The sequence below is a fragment of the Pinus tabuliformis genome, chromosome 8, assembly GCF_031772625.1.
Source record: "Pinus tabuliformis cultivar Carrire ecotype Pingquan chromosome 8, CPIR1, whole genome shotgun sequence".
In the NCBI taxonomy this organism is placed as follows: Eukaryota; Viridiplantae; Streptophyta; class Pinopsida; order Pinales; family Pinaceae; genus Pinus; species Pinus tabuliformis.
Genome location: NC_142294.1, coordinates 1,359,433,402 through 1,359,454,692, shown reverse-complemented (window position 1 = coordinate 1,359,454,692; position 21,291 = coordinate 1,359,433,402). Strand labels below are relative to the sequence as shown.

Genomic DNA, 21,291 nt, shown 5'->3' with positions numbered 1-21,291 from the left:
ACCCTCTGTGCCTCAAAGGCAAGTCAGTAACCTCAAAAGAAGGGGCATCCATACTAAAACGCTTCAAAAAAAAGAAGAAAATAATCGCAATGACAGAGAAAAAGCTTAGTAACACCCTCAAAAAATCCTAGTGCACTCTATGCAACCCATTCAAACAATTAAAACAGAACCTATTTCAATTTTTTAACTAGATTATATTTTAGCAGCCAATTTCAAGTTTGGACAGCAGCATGTGTTCTCTTTGCGGATTGGACATCTGGGCTTTGTCCATAGGTGGTTTTAACAGTAATAAAGCATGTGTTTTCATCAGGGGAAGACTTTGGCCCGTTGTACAGCGTGAACTCTTTGCCAATAACTTCTATAAATGGTTACTTTCATTATGATTACATCCATATTTCTTGGAGTAGCTAAAGCACGCGCTTTGTTTTGTAGGTTCACAAGTTGCACGGGTGTATCACACTCTAAATCCTCCTAACCTATTACGAATTGTCTACATTCAACATAAATATAACTAACATCAGAAATCAATGAAATCACAGTTTTGCTAGCATACAATGAATCAAAACCTATAGTTTATGGTCTTAATGCATTTAGGAAAACGAACCTGAGCCACGTGCTCTGGCTTGGATATACCAAATCCAACAGCCACTGGTTTAGTTGTAGCCTGTAAGACACAGGATTAATCATCAAAACAAAAAAATGTAGTCAGGTCAAATCTTAATCAACATTCTCCATGTCTTTAATATTAGACATCATGTGACCAAGTCAAGCATACATAAGTTTACATCCTAACGATATCAACAGCAATTATTCACGAGTCTTGAACATTAAAAGGATCACATTATTGTTCAAACCAAGACAACTTAAGGAAAATAGAGTGATAAGGGCAAAACCAAGTCAGGGTCCTGCTATGATAAAGTCAATGAATATGTTATCCCTACAATATTTTCATTTATAGATATATTATGATTAAACCAAGAGGGAAGGCACAGTTCACATATATTAACCAAAAGCAAGGAACCAGACATTGAGAGATGATGATAAAGGTGTTCCATGGATGCAATGTTGGGCTAATGCAATTAACTGAATTACTGTTGCAAACACAAATCCTCAAAGATAATCGAGATAAATCACAGAAATCCAAAAAGAACAAAGAATTTATACCTTGTAGATGGTAATGAAATCAATGTGTCCCTCTGATGTTCTGACTGAAGGTACTTAGAAACTTATTTGAAACTTGAAATGGTAATGGAGACGGACACGGTGTAGAGATTTAGAAATACATGTAACCGAGATGTGGAATAGAATCTTCTTATTAATTGGAGTGATTGATCCATTAAGTTTGATATGTTTTTATTCGTGGACATAAGTACGAGTTTTGGAAACCGGTATACCATGGAATTGTAACCCCTCACAAAATTTTGAAAACATTGTACTCAAAATAGACAAAACAAAAATACAAATATTTCAAAAATTAGTTTTTGCAAACAACATAAAGTTGCAAATTTGAATAAAATGATCAAGAAAACTAGAATGTTTTTTGGCTTATTTCATCATTTTTTTATTTTATTTTTTTTATTTGTGTCATTAGGCATTTGTGTGCTTTCTGCAAGTCCTATGCCCCTTTTAAGTGCTTTTGTTGTCCCAGAATGCACCATGTTTGGGCTGAAACGTTTTAGAAACATGGGCCAGTATTTCAGGGCACGTTTACAAATCACTACACCTTCCCGAAACATTTTGGCCCTTTTCAAAAATGCATTTCAACATTTCCAGCCTAGAAACATGGGGGGATTGTTTCCTGCAAGTTAGATTCATATGGCTTGGTAGTTGGTCTACTAAATTATTCTAATTATTAACGATTAACACGTAACTGTAATAATGATCACTTAACAATAACAGGACCTTCATGACACTTTACTAAACATTGAGTGCTAATATTATTGGACTCTAATTCTGTTATGTAAAAATTAATTAGTCTGTAATTATTAGTTAACTAAGGGCTCATTCACCAAGAGGCACCCGAGGCAGTATTTAAGCCAGGGGCCTCCCACAATTGTATCCGTCATTCAATAATTAATAAATATATCTATACATGTTTCTGTTAAAGAGTTTGTGCGCTTCAGGTGTTATCAGAGCCTATCATTCCTCGGTTGGTAAATCGTTGTCTCCTGGCACTCATCGTCCCCAAGTCATATTACTCCCCCATTGTGCCCCTTCACTGTGTCCCTGCGAATCTGCTGCCCTACACTCCCATTTCCATCGTTTCGTCCTGCGTCTGTAATGTTCTGCCATCTCTGTTGGTAAAGTGGTCGCACCACATCTCTGTTCCTGGTAGCTTTCAAACAGACAGTTGACTCACCTCATCGTACCACCATCTCCGGCTGCGCTTCCACCATCCCTACTCGAGCCCCGATCCTACGTGTTCTGCTTAACCTTCCGCGTGGGTTGTTTTCACTATTGTCATTCATCGTGACCCATCACTCCATCCACCGTCGACGTTTCATCACTATCCACTTCCGCTTAATAAGTTTTAAAATATATAATTATATAATTAAAGTTATATAGTTATATAATAATATAATTATAATTTAATTATATAATTTAAGATAGAACAAAAACAAATCTTAAATAATAATAATAATAGGATTTTTTTTAATTAAAAAAAAAAAAAAATAGGATCAAGTTAAGAAAAGTTAAGATGGATAAGTATACTCCACCGCATACCCGACCAATGGCTTCATCAATGTCGATGGCCAATTTCAATAAAAGTTTGATAGATCTGGAAACTAAGGTGACCGGACATGGCGAACAAATCGAGGTGCTCCAAGATACATCAAAGAGAATATAGAGTCAGCGCGAGCAAAACCATAATGAATTTAAAAGAGATCGTGCAATCCTTTCAAATACAATGAATCTAAATCATAGTCAAGCAATGGTGATGTTGACCTGTGTTTGTGACAAGTTGAAGATTACACTCGATCAAATACCCCAAAATAATGAAGCTACTCAACATCTCAATTACCCAAATTCGTCAAACTCATCATACTCACATGAGAAACTCAAGTCTCCAAAAGCATCGACCATATCCTATCAACAAAATAGTAACACGAATTTTCAAAAATATGCAGCTTTGGAATCAATTCTCAAATATGCAGCTTGCAAATCAATACCCTCTTTACTCCAACAGTGGCGACATATCAACGAAGAGAAAAACTTGAACTCTCCAAATTTGACGGTAATGAGAAGTGCAATGTTGCATGGTTCAATAAAGCAGAAGAATATTTTGAGATTTACGGTATTGACAAGGATGACAAAAAGATCAGGGATGCATCCATGCAAATGGAAGGCAAAGCATATAATTGGTATATGTGGTGGAAAAAGACGACAATTGCTATCAGCTGGAGGAAATTCAAAAATGCATTCTTTAAAAGATTTCAAGGTGTCAAGGAAGAAGAGTCATTCTCAGCACTTACTTGACTGCAACAAAAAGGAGATGTGGACAAATACACTCGAGAATGGGAAACTTTAGCTACACAACTACCTGGATTATCATAAACTTGTCTCATTCAATCATACACCACGGGGCCTAAACCCCATCTCCAAGCTGAACTTGAACTTCAGGACATCACTTCTATAGAAGTAGCAAGACAAAAGGAAAATGTTGTTGAAAAGACACACGAAAAGATGCAGTGGCTAAAAGTTGAAAGAGTATATTCGAGACAAAGATTTTTCCAAGCTGTGAACACAGATAACACAAAATATGTTCCACCTCATCTTTGTGAAGGAGAGAAAACTAACTTGGAAATGAAAAAAATGAAAGAGGGTAGGTACAAACATTGTGGTGAAAAATGGGATCCTAAACATAGGTGTGCTAAAGAAGAAGAGACCAAAAACTTGTATAAATGTGAAGCAACTAATGATTCAGACAATGATGAATCAGAGACAGAGCAAATCGAAGTGTCTCTAGAATTCTCTCCAAAACTAGATAACGAGAATATTCCACAAGTATCATTATTAGCCATGACAGGTATATCGCAGCCCCAAACATTAAAGTCAAAAGGACATACCAAGAAGAGAAATGTAATGGTTCTGATCAATACCAGTAACACCCACAACTTTTTGGACTCTACTATGGTGAAAAAACTCAACATTTTCACATTTCCCATGTTCAACATGAAGGTTATGGTCGCTGATGGTAAGAAAATTGAAAAACTTGGGAAGAGCCATAAAGTCAAATTACAAATTCAAGATTATAATCTAGATTCTCCATTCTACATTGTACCATTAGGAGGAGTGGATGTGGTCCTAAGTACCCAATGGCTTCAAACCCTAGGCAAGTACTCTACCAACCATCAAAAGCAATTTATAAAATTTAAATGGGAAGGGCATAAATACAAGTTATGTGGGTTCCAGCCACCTGAGAATCAAATTGTATCATCATCCTATATGATGAAAATGATTAAGAAGGGAGCACCAGCTTATGTAATATAGTGTCATCAATTAGAAATGTTAACTTCAAATCTGGTCAACGAAGAAGCACCAGAAGTCCAAGAGGTAATTCAAAAGCACAAAAAAGTCTTCCAAGATCTTCCAATGAAGACGCCTCTTAAAAGAGAAATCGAGCATACAATAGAAGTCAAAGCAGGATCAAATCCCACCAACATCAAACCATATCGATATTCACACCATCAAAAAACTGAAATTGAGAGATTAGTCCAAGACCTTTTAAAATGTGGCATCATCACAAAAAGTAGAAGTCGGTATGTTGCTCCAGTTATGTTAGTTCAAAAGAAAGATGGATCATTCAGACTATGCATCGATTATCGAGGACTAAATAAAATAACAATTAAAACAAGTTTCCAATTCCTTTTATTGATGAAATGTTGGATGAACTACATGTCGCTAAATACTTCTCAAAATTGGACTTAAGGTCAGGGTATTACCAAATCAGAATAAGGTTGGAAGACATAGTAAAAACGACGTTCTGAACTATTCTGCATCTTTCTAACCAACTCGGCATCTGCATACGCAGTTGTATGAACTCATATAGGCTATTTGGCACTCCTAAGTAGACTGACTCGGCCTTGGTAAGTGAGCATGCTATTGAAGAAATTGCTAAGGCTATTCGACATTTGCCTCTCTGCCCTAGCACGCTAAATTGGAATCTCTTCTTACTAATTGCTAAGCTAAAACACACGTCTTTAGTGTGTAATGATGTGATTACAAAGTCTATGCCCTTCCTCTATATAGAATCAAACTAGCTCCTCAACTCAAGCAAACTGCCTCACAAAAATCAAGTCGAATTGGTTATTGGAACTCAAGTCAAACTGGCTCCTTGAACTCAAGTCAAACTACCTCACTAGACTCAAGTCGAACTAAGATTAAATCTCCATGCATCGCTGAGTTTGATTTACTATTTTTTACTATAGTAAAACTAGAGATTTTTCCTAAGTCAAAACTATAAGAAAGTATAACTATGCCTTAGCTTCACTCGTGGGTTTCGCTACCAAATTTAGCACACTTCTAAATTTAGAAGAACCCTTCCATCTCCAACTTCAATTAACAAGATGGACCAAAGTGCCTGCTCCATCTGACAAAGCTATAGGAATAGGGATCAAGATCAAGTTCCAAGAGTTAAGACCGAGCTTGAATGCGAGGAATGACAAAGTTTTGAGAGCTAGAATGGTGTTCAATTGCATTGTAAATGGGTACAATTTCAATAGAACCTGACACCCTCGTCAAGTTAGCCTCATAGAAGATCATAGTTTTTTATCCTCATCCATGTGATCATTGTGGAAACATATTCATCTTCTCACCTAACAAGGGGTGAACGATATAAGTGATTGATAGTGAGGCTTATAGTTTTGAATCCCTATCAATCAAGCATGTACAAGAAATCCTAATCCATAGCTAGAACCAAAGCCTCAATCCTTAGCCAGAATCAGAGTTGTAGCCAGAGTCATAGCCATAAGAATGATTCAGTTTGTGGTCATCTTCAAACCAACATAAGTTTGCGATCATCTTCAAATCACCACTTGCGAGCACTTCCAATTAGCAAAAGACATCAACTTCCAACTAAATCAGGAAATGTTCCAGGAACTGCTAAACCTTAGGGCCATGTTCCACAGTTTGCAGTGATCTTCAAGTCGCCATTTGCGAGCACTTCTAGTTAGCAAAAGACATCAATATCCTACTAAATCAGGAATTGTTCCTAGATGTGTTGGGCTTTAGAATCAAGTTCTAGAGTTGTTGGTCAGCCTTAAACCATTATTTAATAGAGAACTTCGACTTCTGCTAGCAATTGGATTTGTGGTCAACCTAAAACCACCAGATTCAAAGAGCTCATTCAACCATTAGCAAATGTCTTGATCTCTCTGCTTAGTCCCAAAAGAACCCCTTAGAATTGAGGTAGCAAAAGTTGGACAACTTATCTGTTAGGATTATGGTGTGGAATATGCACTATCATCAAGAGTCTGAGAGACCTTGGAAGCTAAATCCAAAAGTTGTCAACATTGTATTTATATCTATATCATTCTAATGAAATGACATTGACACCTATCTTTCACTACAGTGTATTTCAACACTTTTCAACAAGAGTGGATTGTTGATTATAGATCTACTCAACATATGACCAAACATGGGCACCTTCACTTCAAATAGAGATGGCAGCACAATCGAAAGAGAGCAATATTGGTCACAATTTAGCAATACACAAGGCGTGGTGATGTCATCATTGATACAACTAATTTTGGAGTCTTTTTTCATGTTTGTGTTGGACCAGATCTTCTTTCTCTCTATAATATTACACATACCAATACAATGATGGAATTTCTGATCAGATCGATGAGTTGTAAAGAAAATGAATGATATTTCAAAGTGGTTGCCTCTAAACATTATGACCAATAATATAACATGTGCACACTTGAAAAGACTCCTTCCAAAGTAAGAAAAGGGTTTATTCCTAGGGTGGTCAATATCAATGCCACTAGTATGTTATGGAACTAGCATCTCAGTCCTACCAACTGCAGTTCTTTGTGACATATCAGCTGTCTTCTTACTGTTGACGACCTTCAACAGATCGAACCACCAAGTGGCGTTTGTGAAGCATGTGTAATGGGGAAACATCATTAACAGTAATTTCCTGAGGACAAAGCATGACGAACTTCTAAGACTCTTGATCTGATTTCTAGTAATACCTTCTATTCGGGAGAGAACAACTTCCTCACATTTATTGATGATTTTTCCCACTTTCCTTGGGCATACACCATTACAATATAAGGATGAAGTGTTTGGAAAGTTCTAGGAATTCAAATCTCATGGAAATAGGCATCTCAAGACTGATGGCAAAGGCGAATATATCAGCAATGTGTTCCAGACAATGCTCATATATGAGAGCATTTCTTGGCAGGGAACCGTTCCTTACACTCCACAGCTTGCTGCATGTTTCACTCCAAGAAAATGAAGCTGTCATTCTGGGGAGCAATGCTTGTTTCTGCAGCACATATCATCAATAGAACACCTACCCATGTTGTCATAGGCATCACTCCTTACAAGAAATGGTATGGCAGCAAACCTTCTATTTCACATTTCACAATTTTTGGATCTAGTGCATGGGCCCATGCTCCCAATGAAAGGAGAGCACATCAACATCTCCAGACTCCTACAAGACTTTAGTTGGCCACTGACAACAATTCAATGTTATTGTCATGATCCATGATAGGAGACTTCATCTAAATCTCAATTTTGATCTTTGTGTCTAAGGCATGGTTGATTATTTCATTATGCAATGTCAATAAAGACACCTTCAATTTTCTATTGTATCACGGCCACAATCCCCTCATTAATTATGTAGATTTTTATTATGTGCCTACGCTAACTTCTTCATGAAGACATCCAATAACAAGATGGTCCAATCAGATCAAGAAGAAGGTCGCAATCCAAGTAGATTGTCAGGTAAAACATGAAAAAAAACAAATTAATCCATTCAAACCAATGGTTGAAACATGAAAATTTTCAATTAAACAAAAAAACTGCATTTTATTCCATAATTAGTAACATCAAATTTCTTTGAAATTTGATTGGTAAAAGGAAAGTTCAATGCTAATAAGTTTTACCTTATGTTAAATGTCATAGGATAACTTTGAGTTATACAAGATGACAAATTAATCCAAATAAAATGTTCAGATAAGAAACCACAAATACCTCAAAGGTAGATATTTTGTCGATTGGAAAAGAGAAGGAATAACCTTTTTAATTTCTTGAAGAAGAAGCTCAACACGTGATTCTATTGAAGCACGGGCACCAGTCACACCAGTTATGCTCACCTACAGAAAAGCAATCACAGATATGTGACATTGGATACTAGAACATTTATCACAATATTCTACCTACAAAATCAAAAAAGAATTAACCATGTTGGTTCTCACTCTAATTCCCTATGAATGCAGCTTAAGTTTACAATTTAAAAGCACAATGTACCACCTATCTTAGAGAAGCGTGACGAAAGAGAAAGCAACCTAGCTCAATTCAATACTAAACAACAATGACATTAACAAATTTGCTATGTAGTGAAGGGCAAAAGAACACCTTCATTTCATACTAACATCTTTTTTGCTCTCACTGACAAGACTATAAATAGAGCTATAAGACCTCCATTTACATAAAACATGGTCTATAGTTAATTGTAATTTATAGAAATTACATTAAACAACGAACTTAGAAAAGCCTCAAAACACTACAGAAAACATAACATGGAAAGAACGATGAATCAAACACGAGGTAACAGCACAATAAGATAAACTCTAAATACAATTCTCTACCAATGCTTGGAGGAACCCTTCAAGAGAAAACGGAAAATAAGATTTGAGACGATATATATATTATCATATAATGGATAAGGTGTTGAGATGCGAAGTAATTGTTAGTTAAATTAATGTATCAAGACTGCTACTGGTTTGATAATGACTTTTCCCCACTCGGAACAGTTCACAATGTATTGAAGAGAAGTGATTGTTAGTTAAATTAATGTATCAAGATTTCTACTGGTTTCATAACAATTTTTCCCATTTGGAGCACTTGAGAATGCATTGAAATATTAAATTATTCTGACGTGGTAGGCAGCCCTACACTGCTAGACAATCCTAGGTTACAGAAAAAATGAAAACCTATGGAAACAACAGATGAATAAATGTCAAATATACAAACACAACATTCTGAAATTACGACAGAAAGTACAAATTTATGACACTTGATCACATGCCTTCTCTTGACTGTAAGAATAAAAAAACAATACAACAGCTCAAACACCTATCTGTGTAACCATCTCAGTGGTGACCTTGGTCTCTCTATAAAATAGGAGGTTTACGGTTTACAACCTGTTGACCACTCCGTGTCAACAACCCCATAGCAGTACACCCCCTTTTTTGCAAAAGGGGTATTGCCTGATCAATGTGTCTGTGTCGTCCAATTATCATCATTAGCATGATCATCATGTTATAATGTAAACCCATTCACGTGTCTATAATGTAAATAATCTCAACAGAACCGTGTCATGTATGTAACAACCTAAGTAAACCTACTTTTCTAGTGATGATCTCCATTCTGGAAGGTTTTTTGTCTCACCGATCCATTCTCGAATGGTCGGTAGAGTTTTCCCCTCTAGTCTTACCCCAAAGCTGGAAAATATTTTGTTGCTAGGATCTTAAGCGAGTCCTAGTGTTCTAGATCGAGTCTATGTAAAAGTGATTTGAGAATAATCCTAACTATTTGGTTAGGTTATTTTATTACAAATTGCTTGATCCACTGGATTGTATTTGTGTCGCAAAAATGGGAAGTCTATGAGGGTTTATTACAAATGGGTTTTCCCCCTTATGATGTAAAAAATATGAAAATCATGATGAGTGTCTTGAGGGTTGGAAAAATAATTTATCCCCTTGGGTTAATTAAATTTTCAGGCCAAAAATTAATTAAAATCCTAAGCCAGAAATTTAATTAATTCTAGACCCTAAGTAAATTTAAATTCTCCAAAGGAAAAATTCGTCGGTCCTAAAAAATTGAATTTTAAAAGGTCCCGGGACTAAGGTAAATTAATTATTTTGCTCAATTTTAAACCTTTCATCCCTTGGGGTTAAAGTCAAATTTTTTGGGAAATTAACTCAAAAATTCTATTTTTGAATCAATTAAAATGCATTTAATTAAATATTTCGATGGATGAAATTAAAAGAAATTTTAATCTTCATCAACGGTCGAGATTGCTTTGACGAGGATCACTCGAACTAGCCGTTGAAGGATTTATCTTTAAATAGGAAGTTATTTGTTAGTCGATCTATCCGATCTTTGAGTCGTGTACCTAACAAGAGGCTCTGATGTAATTCTTTTCTTCTGGATAAGAAAGAAAGACTTTGGGGTTAATTTCTGCTAGTGTTACTCTTCATGGGAATGTTGTAAGATGTTTTCTTTCATGCATAATTTTTTCTAAAGCCATTGATGATAGCTTCTAAAGAGTGATTTGAGTACAGGTATCTTGCTCAGTTGTTGGGGTTTGAATAATAATTTAAATTTTGAACGTAATAGCAGGTATCTCTATTTGTTTAAGTTTTATTATTATTTTCTCGCTCTATTTTTAATGGTTGGATCGAGTTTTGCAGGAAAATCTTGATTTAGATCATCGGGCGTTAGGGAAAGTTTTCAGTTGAACCAACCAACTCCCGATCCGTATTTTCTTAAGAGCCCAACTAAATTAGCTCCAGGCTTATCATAAGATTTTTGTTGGTGATGCACGAAGGGTTTTGAGTTAGCACCTCCTTTAAAATTTTAAAAATCTTTTAATTTATGTGCAGCATAATGATAAATCTGGCTACTTAGAGCCTTCAACTTGTAATTATTGTAATTTAACTAGGTTTTTGTTTTTTTTAATTTCATCATTGTATATATCGTTTTTGGGTGTTATTGTCATTTGCAATTGCGGATCTGAAGGAGAATTTTTGTTTGAAGCCAGATCTAGGCCCTAGAGGGTAAGATCTGGCCTCAATATCACTTTGCAGGGATATTATTCAACTTTTTTGCAGTCCAAGGGTTTTAAAATTTTAAATCTGGAAATTTTACAAGGGTTTCAAGGCCAAATCTGAAGCATAAAAATATATTGGTGTGAAATTCGTTTTTTCTGGGTTTATTTTGGGTTTTCTACGGCTACTGTTGATTGCGTGGGACTGCTGCCTGGGGTTTTTTATCTTTTTGCTGTAGAAAAAATTCGAATTTTTTTGAGAAACCCCACAGCCCTCCTATGCTGCCTGCAACCTGCATTGAATCTGCAACTCCCTCCTTTTCGGTTGCCTGCAAACCCTAGCGCAGATCCCATCTCACATCGTTGTTGTTCCTCCCTTACTCGCAGCTTCTCCAAACGTGTCCATTTTTAGCTACCTGCGAAAAACACGTGCTATCCCTTCCTACAAACCTACAATCCTTCGCTGCCTCAACTCCATTCCGCTGTTGAAACCATCAGTCTCCCTCTATTCCCCATCCTCTGCCATCCTCTATCTGCTACACCTGCAAATCGACTTCCAAACACTCCCTGCTATCCCCGAAGTCTTCTAACGATGCCTTTGCTCTATCCCCTATAAAATTTGCAACCCTTTCTCCTGCAAACCGACGTTCAAACCCGAGTTTCCCATCTCCCTTCTCCCCATCGCTACAAACCCGCGGCCCTGAAGCTTCTCGTCGAGTTTTTTTTGGCTGCTGCCTTTCGCTTTTGCCCGCATCCTTGTCCCCATGCCTCTACTTTACCTACATCTTCCTTCTCCTCGTGCTATCCCATCTCCCCTGCTCGCAGCCGCCTTCTCCTCTCCAAACCTGCATTTTTTCCTTCACTTTTTGCTCATTGCTCCCTAACCTGCGTCCTCCAACTGCATCTAATCCTCGGTCTCCATCCATTCCACCTTCTCGAGCTCAACCTGCAACATGTTGCTTCTCCTCTGTCCCTACTCGAGTTCTCTGTGGATTCCGTCCTCCCTTCCTCCTTCGTCGAGCTCCTCCATTCCACCGTCGTCCAAGCCTGCACTGCACACACAACACAAACATTCGATTTTGGATTTTTTTATTTTTTTTATCCATTAGGGTTAGGTCTAGTGATTCATTCTTTCGAAGTTTACCTTTTTTATTAATTTCGACTTTCAAGTTCATTAAAGTTTAAAAATTAAAATTTAGATTTTTTTATTTTAATTTTATCTTTGATTTTATTTTTTGTTTTACATTTTTATTTTTGCCTTATGATTTTGATTTTGTTTTGATTTCCTTTCTCTTATTTTTTTTATTTTGATTTTGCTTTAAAACATTTAAAAAACTAAAAAAAAATTAAAAAAATTCATTTTTGTGACTTTGAAATTGCCAATGAAATAAATCAAAAGGAGAATTTAAGCTTTCACATTTAAAAATAAAAAATAAAAAAAATTATGTGGCCTACGGCCCATTAAAAATTTAGATTTAATTAAGGTCTCTTGATTCTTATTTTTGGTCACATTAAAAAACATTTGCCACATTAAACTTTGCTTCATAAGCTTAGCACATTAAAAATTTACCTAAGGGATAATTAAATTCTAATCTAAAGTTCCTTGGTGTCTTTTTGTGTGTTAGGTGTAAGATTTTAAATTTTGTGGTATTGATTTCTCTATTGTCAAGTGTGATTAATCTTTTAGAATTATATCTAAAGATTGGTTATAGGAGAGATAACTTCTAGATCTAGGTTATTGAAGAAAATCATTTTAAAACTAAAATCATTGTTTAACAGTTAATTTTCATAATTCTTCACGGTATTTAATTGTTGGAATATATTGCATGATAAAGTTTTGGGCATTTACATTTAATCGTTCATGATCATCACTTTCATCACATTTATAAATTGCTTTGGATAACTTGTTTTTATCTAATTTATCGTTAATTGAATATTAAGGCACTGGTCTAAAATCATTTCTATCTTGTGATTGTATTTGTCTTAATTGTTGAATCTATCCATCTCGGTTAACCAGGACTTGTTTCACATTTATCATGTTGCTCATCCGTAAGACTCCTAGAGCCTGTGTTCCACAAGCTACCCTCATTCTGTTAGGATATTCCGACACATAGGAAATAGTTAAGTATAACTTGGTCTAGTATAGAGTTAGGTAAAGTGTGTTTCTTTACTATGTACATTTTATAACTTACAATCCGACGGTCACGATATGTAGTGATCCGACGGTTCATTCTCTCCTCAGTATTACCGACACTTGATCCGTGGCTTAACAGCCGATTGGTCCATGATCTCTATTTAAAGAGCATGGAGGGTCATTTGTAGGGTAATCCGTCCATGAGAGAAGCATATGTAAATTTTCATTCTTTTATTAATAAATTGCCTGAAGTGGCCGCGTTGGCTCAGGCCGTGGACTGTTTCCCTCTTTGAGGGTTTTAACCACGTCAAAATACTGGTGTATTGATCTATGATCTGTTTGTGAGCGGTGTCCTTTGGTGTTCTGTCTGAGGAACTTACCCTGTAAATTCCTACATGGTATCAGAGCAATTTGAGGGCCGCATCCGTTGGTGATCCAAATCTGAAGCCGGTAGAACTGCATCCGACTGTCATTTCCTAGATCTATTGTTTCTGACTACTTTCGGGCCGAGAGGACTGCTCTATTGTGTTGGGAGCATCTGTTCCAGTGAGGAACCCCTTTCGTTTCATGCGAAAAGGTTTCCGGTAGCCCTAGCTACGTCATTTTTAAGATATGGAGGTATACAGTGTTTATTTGCAGTTTACAGTTATTTTCTCTCTGTTTATTTCGGTTTCGGTTTATTTAGCTTTTTTTTATTACCGGATCTGAACCTTTCATTTCTGCGTATGCTCTTTGCCCCACGACTCTGTGCGATCTGGGCAAATCAGAAACAGAAAGGAAGGATTTTTCTCATGCATATGCTCTTTTCCGCTGCGCCTTAGTGTGATCTCGGAAAATCAGAAACATTGAGGAAAATATTTAGTTTTCGGCTAAAGCTAACTTCGAGCCGTAAGGTTCGTTTTTTTTTGTATGTCCGTGTTGGGTTTTTTGTTTTTTGTTTTGTAGGGAAAAAGAGCTTTCTCAAAGCAAGCACGCAACCCAAAGCTTCAACCCCCCCCTCTCTCTCTCTCAAACTTTTTGTATAGCTCACTTGGTCCAAAGCTAATTTATGAGAGTAGAGGTCTTGAGTTCAAATGTCATTTTTGTGGGGGCGTTTTTTTTTCATTTCCGCACATTCCCGCACTTCGTCGGCATCATCACCAACTTTTCTTCAAAAAGCCATAACTCCTTCATCCGGAAGCCGTTTTCAGAGCCGTTGTTTTTTAACCAGCCTAATTTTTCGAGATCTTTCCATTGGAACACTTAGTTTCAGCATCTTTAGCTTCAGTTTCTGTTAAAATGGAAAGTCCATACCAAGTTATTCTTGACAGCACCAACTACTTCCAATGGTTGTCCTACATTGAGGATTTACTTAGAAGTAAAGGTATATACAGAATAGCCTCAGGCCAAGAAACCAAACCGAAAGATGAAGATAAGGCAGGCAAATGGGAAAATAGGCAAGATCAAGCACGAGAGTTGATAGGGATGTCTATTTCTCCAGATATTAGATTCCATATTGCAGAACTTGATACTCCTGATGAAGCAATAAAACAAATCAATAAAGTTTTTGGAATTAAAAATGAACTTAGAGCCCATCAACTTGAAAATGAGTTGCTTACATTGGACCCCAATAATTTTTCTTGCATTGAAGATTTCTTGTCCAAGTTCAAGACCCTTAGATATCTCTTGGAAGGTGTTAAGGTTAAGAAACAAGATAGTAACCTTATCTATTCCATCCTTACTAAGTTGGAACCAGCCTACTCTGTGTTTGTTTCCACCTTCCATTCTACAAGAGAAGCCTTCATTTCTCAAGGACAAGACTACAAGTCCCCTTCCTTTGATTCTTTTTGTGATTCTTTAATAAGAGAACAAGAAAAACTCTTACACCTTGGTCTTCTTAATCTTGGAAACTCTTCCAAGAAAGCGTTAGCCACCCAGCAGCAACCAAATTCAAAGAATCCTAAGAAGTCATATCCTAAAAGGAATGGTCCTAATCAAACAAGGGTCCTAAGCAATTTCAGCCTCAAAATGAAAAATCATTTCAACAAAATGATAAGACAAATAAAAACAAAGGGAAGAAGACTGATAGACATTGCAACTTTTGTAATCGAGATGGCCACTTAGAATCCAAATGCTTTAAGAAGATGGAAGCCTTGGAAGCAGCAATGAAGAAGCATAACATCCATTTGGAGCACTCTTCAACTTCAACTTCATCTTCAGGAATGGCACTTTCTGCATGTGGTTGTCAATCATCTCGGTCTGGTTATGCACTAAATGTATCTTCTTCTTCTCATTCTCATGAGTGACTCATTGATTCTGGAGCTTCTTATCACATGGCCAAAAACAAAGCCATGTTTTCTTCTTTAAACGATTGTAACACCAAAAATATATATGTTGGTGATGATAGATCTCTTAATGTTGTAGGGACTGGAACTGTTCATCTAAACAATGGTCAATTTAATGATGTATTATGTGTTCCAACCTTATCCTGCAACCTTCTATCTGTATATCAGATAACTCATTCAGGTGAAGGTAAAATCGTTGAATTTTCACCTCACGATGTTGTAATTAAGGACCTAAGAGATCCTAGACAAATTTTAGCTACTGGCATTGATGATGATTCTACAAGGTTGTATAAGTTTCACAACTTTGGGTCATCAAATCTTACCTCGGTATTTGTTGCTCATAACGATGAAGTGATCAAACTTTGGCATGAGCGATTTGGTCACTTAAACTATCGCTCCCTTCAGAATCTATGTAAAGAAAATATGGTGACAGGTCTTCCAATGGTGTCTTGCAGAGATGGTGTTTGTTCCGGATGTGTACTCGGAAAACATCATCGGGACAGTTTTGAAAAACGTGCCTCTTGGCACGCCTCAGCCCCTTTACAGCTTGTGCATAGTGATTTATGTGGTCCACTTCCAGTTGTGTCATTCTCTGGCTGCAAGTATTTCTTAACTTTCATTGATGATTTCTCCAGACGCACTTGGTTATACTTCTCAAAACTCAAGAGTGAAGTATTTAACATATTTTTGGCCTTCAAGGCCTTTGTTGAAAAACAACCTAGACATCAAATTCTTAAGTTAAGATCTGATAATGGCGGAGAATATGTTAACAACAAATTCATCAACTTTTGCACTGAGAATGGAATTCAAATGCAACATATTGTTCCATATACTCCACAACAAAATGGTGTAGCTGAAAGGAAGAATCGCACCTTAAAGGAAATGGCTAATTGTATGCTGCAATCTAAAGGACTTGGTCTTAGTTTTTGGGCAGAAGCAATTAACTGTGCAAATTACATAATAAATCGCACTCCTACTAAGGTTTTAAAGAATATCACTCCAGAAGAAGCATGGAGCTCAATTAAACCAGATGTAAGTCACTTTCGTGTTTTTGGAAGTGAAGCATGGGCCCATATTCCAGATGAGAAACATAAAGCTTTAGAACCTAAGAGTGAAAAATGTATTTTTGTTGGATATTCTGAAGATGTCAAAGGATATAGACTTATTCCACTTAAGTCCAAAAATGTTATCATTATAAGAGATGTAAAGTTTGTTGAAAATATATCGGCCTACGAGCCTAGTTCGGCGGATGTGCCACCTCTCCCTATCTCTTCTACTTTGGAAAATATTTCTTCTTCATATGATGAAAGTGAGGATGACAATCCTCCCCCACCGTCTCAGGATCCTCCTTCAACTCCTCATCTTCCAAAATGGGTCTGTGCTACTCGGGATGCAACAGGTGATCTTGTCGGTGATCCTACAGATCAGCGACGTACACGTTCTCAGTTTGATAGAGCCTCTTCTTTACTGGCTCAAGCTCCAGTGAATTATGATCCTGACACCTTTGCAGAAGCTTCAGGCCATCCAGATTGGGAAGCGGCTATGAATGAAGAATATCATTCATTATTGGCAAATGATACATGGGATCTTGTTCCTCTACCAAAGGGACGAAAACTTGTTAGATGCAAATGGGTTTACAGAACCAAGTATGGACCAGATGGGAAAGTTGATAAACATAAAGCTCGTCTTGTTGCTAAGGGTTTTTCACAAGTTGAAGGCATTGACTACACTGAAACCTTCTCCCCTATTGCCAAAATGAACTCTATCCGCCTTGTTCTTTCCCTTGCTGCCTCTTTCAAATGGGAAGTCCATCAGATGGATGTTAAATCTGCCTTCTTGCATGGGGACTTGCATGAAGAAATCTATATGGAACAACCCATTGGCTTTATAAAAACAGACTCCAGCCTTGTATGTCGGCTTAAGAAATCCCTTTATGGTCTCAAGCAAGCTCCTCGGGCTTGGTATGCCAAAATGGATAGCTTTCTTTTAGAATCTGGCTTTTCTAGGTGTCATTCTGACAATACTGTCTACACCAAGAAAGTGGGCAAGTCTCTTATCATTCTTGTTCTTTATGTTGATGATCTTATCCTCACTGGTAGTGATCCCAATCTTATCAACCATGTGAAGTCCAGCCTTAAAAAGAAGTTTGAAATGACAGACTTAGGACACTTACATTATTTTCTTGGTCTTCAAGTCTTGCAATCCAAGGAAGGTATTTCCCTTTCCCAGTCCAAGTATGCATGTGATATTCTACGCCATTTTCACATGGAAGACTGTAAGCCAGCCCCTTCTCCCTTTCAGTCTGGAGTCAAACTTTCAGTCACTTGTACTTCTCTTGAAGTTGATGCTACCTTATACCGTCAACTTGTAGGAAAACTTTTGTATCTAACCCATACTCATCCTGACCTTTCCTTTGTTGTTGGCCTTGTTGCTCGATTTATGCAAAACCCACATGAAAGTCATTGGAAAGCAGCTAAAAGAATACTTCGTTATGTTCGAGGTACAGTTCAGTTTGGGATTCATTACAGTTCCGAAGCAGCTCCTCTGTTGGTTGGTTTCACTGATTCTGATTGGGCTGGTGACCCTGATGATCAGAAGTCTACTGTCGGTTATGTGTTCACTCTTGGTTCAGGACCTATTACATGGGCTTGCAAGAAACAAGGTGCCATTTCTCTTTCTTCAGCAGAAGCAGAGTATCGTGGTGCCGTAGAAGCTAGTAAGGAAGCCTTGTGGCTTCGTCAGATCCTGTCAGAGTTTGGCTTTCAGCAGCAACATCCGACTACACTTTGGTGTGATAATCAAAGTGCCATTCAACTATGCAAAGATCCAGTCCAACATCAGTGCAGCAAACACATTGAACTGCACATGCACTTCATCAGAAAGCTCATTCACGACCATGTTCTTGAAGTGCAATATTGTTCAACAGATGATCAAGTTGCAGACATCTTTACAAAGGCTCTCACAGACGCGAAGTTCACTAAACTTCGATTTATGGTTGGAGTTCAGGAAGTTGTCACTAAGGGGGGATAGGCTCTAGTGCCTCCTTCCTTCTCCTATTGTGTCATATTTGTAAATCCTTCAATTCTATCCCAAGTTGTTCTTAAGGGGGGATGTTAGGATATTCCAACACATAGGAAATAGTTAAGTATAACTTGGTCTAGTATAGAGTTAGGTAAAGTGTGTTTCTTTACTATGTACATTTTGTAACTTACAATCCGACGGTCACGATATGTAGTGATCCGACGGTTCATTCTCTCCTCGGTATTACCTACACTTGATCCGTGGCTTAACACCTGATTGGTCCATGATCTCTATTTAAAGAGCATGGAGGGTCATTTGTAGGGTAATCCGTCCATGAGAGAAGCATATGTAAATTTTCATTCTTTTATTAATAAATTGCCTGAAGTTGTCGCGTTGGCTCAAGCCGTGGACTGTTTCCCTCTTTGAGGGTTTTAACCACGTCAAAATACTGGTGTATTGATCTGTGATCTGTTTCTGAGCGGTGTCCTTTGGTGTTCTGTCTGAGGAACTTACCCTGTAAATTCCTACACATTCATTCACCCTAGGGACTACCCCCCTTGACTTGTCTAGAAGAGAGTCTAAACGGAGTGAGTAAGGATTAGAGTAACAGCCCTTACTCTGAGCATTGTCACGGTGCCTGGACACTTTGTGCGACAACATTTTTTGGCGTCGTTGTCGGGGACAGTTTTTTGTCATCTCAATCTCTTCTCATCATTTGATCATTTCATCTTCACCCATTCATCTTCATCTCATTTTCATCATATCATCTTTTGTGTCTACGTTAGATTTCAGTCTAGGTGGCAACTCCACTTCCTTCATCTTCTACAAGGGCGTGTACTAGGAGGAACCCAAGTAGTTGAGCTAATCCTACTCCGGATCCTAAAAGGGCTCTCAGAGCTAGATTACACAAGCTCTCTTCTCGTACACTCCTTGACAATCTCAGCCAGGAAGCTCTCTGTGACATCCATTCACTCTTCTTGAATCCTCCCGTTCCAGACATCATGGATATCTATGAGCCTCTTAACTTTGCTAACATCCAGGGTTATCCCCATAACCTTCCTAATATTGGTATAGACAAGTTGCCCGCTTTCCAAGGAAATAATGCAATCACTATTAAAAATCATTTATATGCTTTTCAGACTTGGTGGGCTAAATTCGCTCATGCTCATAATTATGAGGATGTGCAAATGAAATGCTTCGTCTTGACCCTTGAGCAGGATGCTATGGATTGGTTTAGGGATAGGCCTGATCATAGCATTGATTCATTTGATTCCCTCCTTAATGCTTTTAGAGAGAAATTTGGTGATAAGAAAGAAGATCGATTTTTAGCAAAAGCCATTAGCGTCATTAAAAAGAAAGAAAATGAGATGTGTGAAGAATTTAATAAAAGGTTTAATGGTATGCTTAAAGAGATATCTAATGATTACAAACCAACTGAGAAAATTATTCTAGAATATTATCTCGATGCTTTCAATCCTGACACTTCTTATGAGCTAAGAAGGTCCAAGCTTGTTGACTACAAGGCTTGTCAACTCACAGCTTTAGAGCTGGAAAAAGATAAGAAGGCTTCTGGCAAATCTGAAATTCCTGGGTTTGATAGATCTGTTGTTAAATTAAAATAACCTAAAGGAAAGGAAAAGGAATCCGAAGAACCTATGCAAAAACTGCTTAAGTTGGAAAATATGGAGTTAAATCAAGCTAGGATGATTGTTGATCATGCTAAAGAAATAACTACATTACAGTCTAGGTTGATTCAAATGGAAAGAGCTCAAATGCAAAATCATCAACCTAGGGGTCAGAATAATAATAATAATAATAATAATCGAAATAATTGGTAAGAAAAAGGTCAAACCAGTGAGCAAAGGCCTCCCAATCCTCTCGAAACTAATAATCTTATGGAGGATACCCCGCCTTACTATAGGGCCTGTGATGAGCTTCATGAAGAAGCTACTTGTCCTATTATCAAGAGAATCATGCATCATGAGATGCTTGGGACAAATAATCAGATAAATGTGGTTGGTAAAGAATATCATCTATCGCAAGAGAATTGGGAAGAGGTCAAGGGAAATAGTCAACCCATCAGACCTTTCACATCTTCATATAGCATTAATAATTTTGGTCAAGAAACTAATGTCTTGGTTAAACTTTTTAGTGAGGAGCCTCCTCTTAAGCAAGTTCTTGAAATTGCTAAGGACAAGGGGCTAACCTATCAGAGAAGAAGTCAAAATGATAATCAAGTTAATTCTCGAAGTCTTAACCCCGGATCAGCTTCTGGTATGAATATTGATTTAGGAGGTTGGTTTAATAACTCTAAAGTTTTGGTTCCTGTCACCGAAATAGTGAAGATCCCCTCCCAAAAGGCCAAGTTACTAAGTGCTATTGGCAGTACCCAGGTGAATGCAACTCAAGAGGAAACTCATGAGGCTTTCTACCAAGATGCTCCTATGTATTTGCAAAGTATGGAATTCGATAACAAAGGGCATTCTCCTTTTTTCATTACTTTGCTTGTTAATAATTATCGGTTATATAACTACATGCTTGACTCTGGTGCTTCTGCTTGTGTGATGACTAAGAGAGTCATGGAACAGCTTAACTTGAGGATATCTAGGCCTTACTATAACATGTGTGCCATGGATTCGAAGCAAATTGAAGTTCATGTGTTAATTAAAGACTTACAAGTCCATTTGTCTGTGTACCCTGATATCATGATTGTCATGGACATAGTTGTGTTTTAGGTGCCTGATTCTTGGGGTATGTTGTTGTCTAGGAAATGGGCCTCTGATTTAGGAGGAAGCATATAAATGAACTAG

At 37.3% G+C, this 21,291-nt stretch overlaps 1 protein-coding gene across 2 annotated transcripts in view; it reads right to left on the bottom strand.

Moving 5' to 3' along the window:
• LOC149240535 (tryptophan synthase alpha chain-like) overlaps positions 1 to 21,291 on the bottom strand; it is a 266,490-nt gene that overhangs the window by 873 nt on the left and 244,326 nt on the right. For both annotated transcript variants that reach the window (XM_089373751.1, XM_089373752.1), the window contains 2 exons: positions 8,247 to 8,324; positions 605 to 664 (listed from right to left, as the gene is read on the bottom strand). In XM_089373751.1, the coding sequence (XP_089229877.1) occupies positions 605 to 664; positions 8,247 to 8,324 (138 nt within the window). The remainder of the gene's footprint in view (positions 1 to 604; positions 665 to 8,246; positions 8,325 to 21,291) is intronic.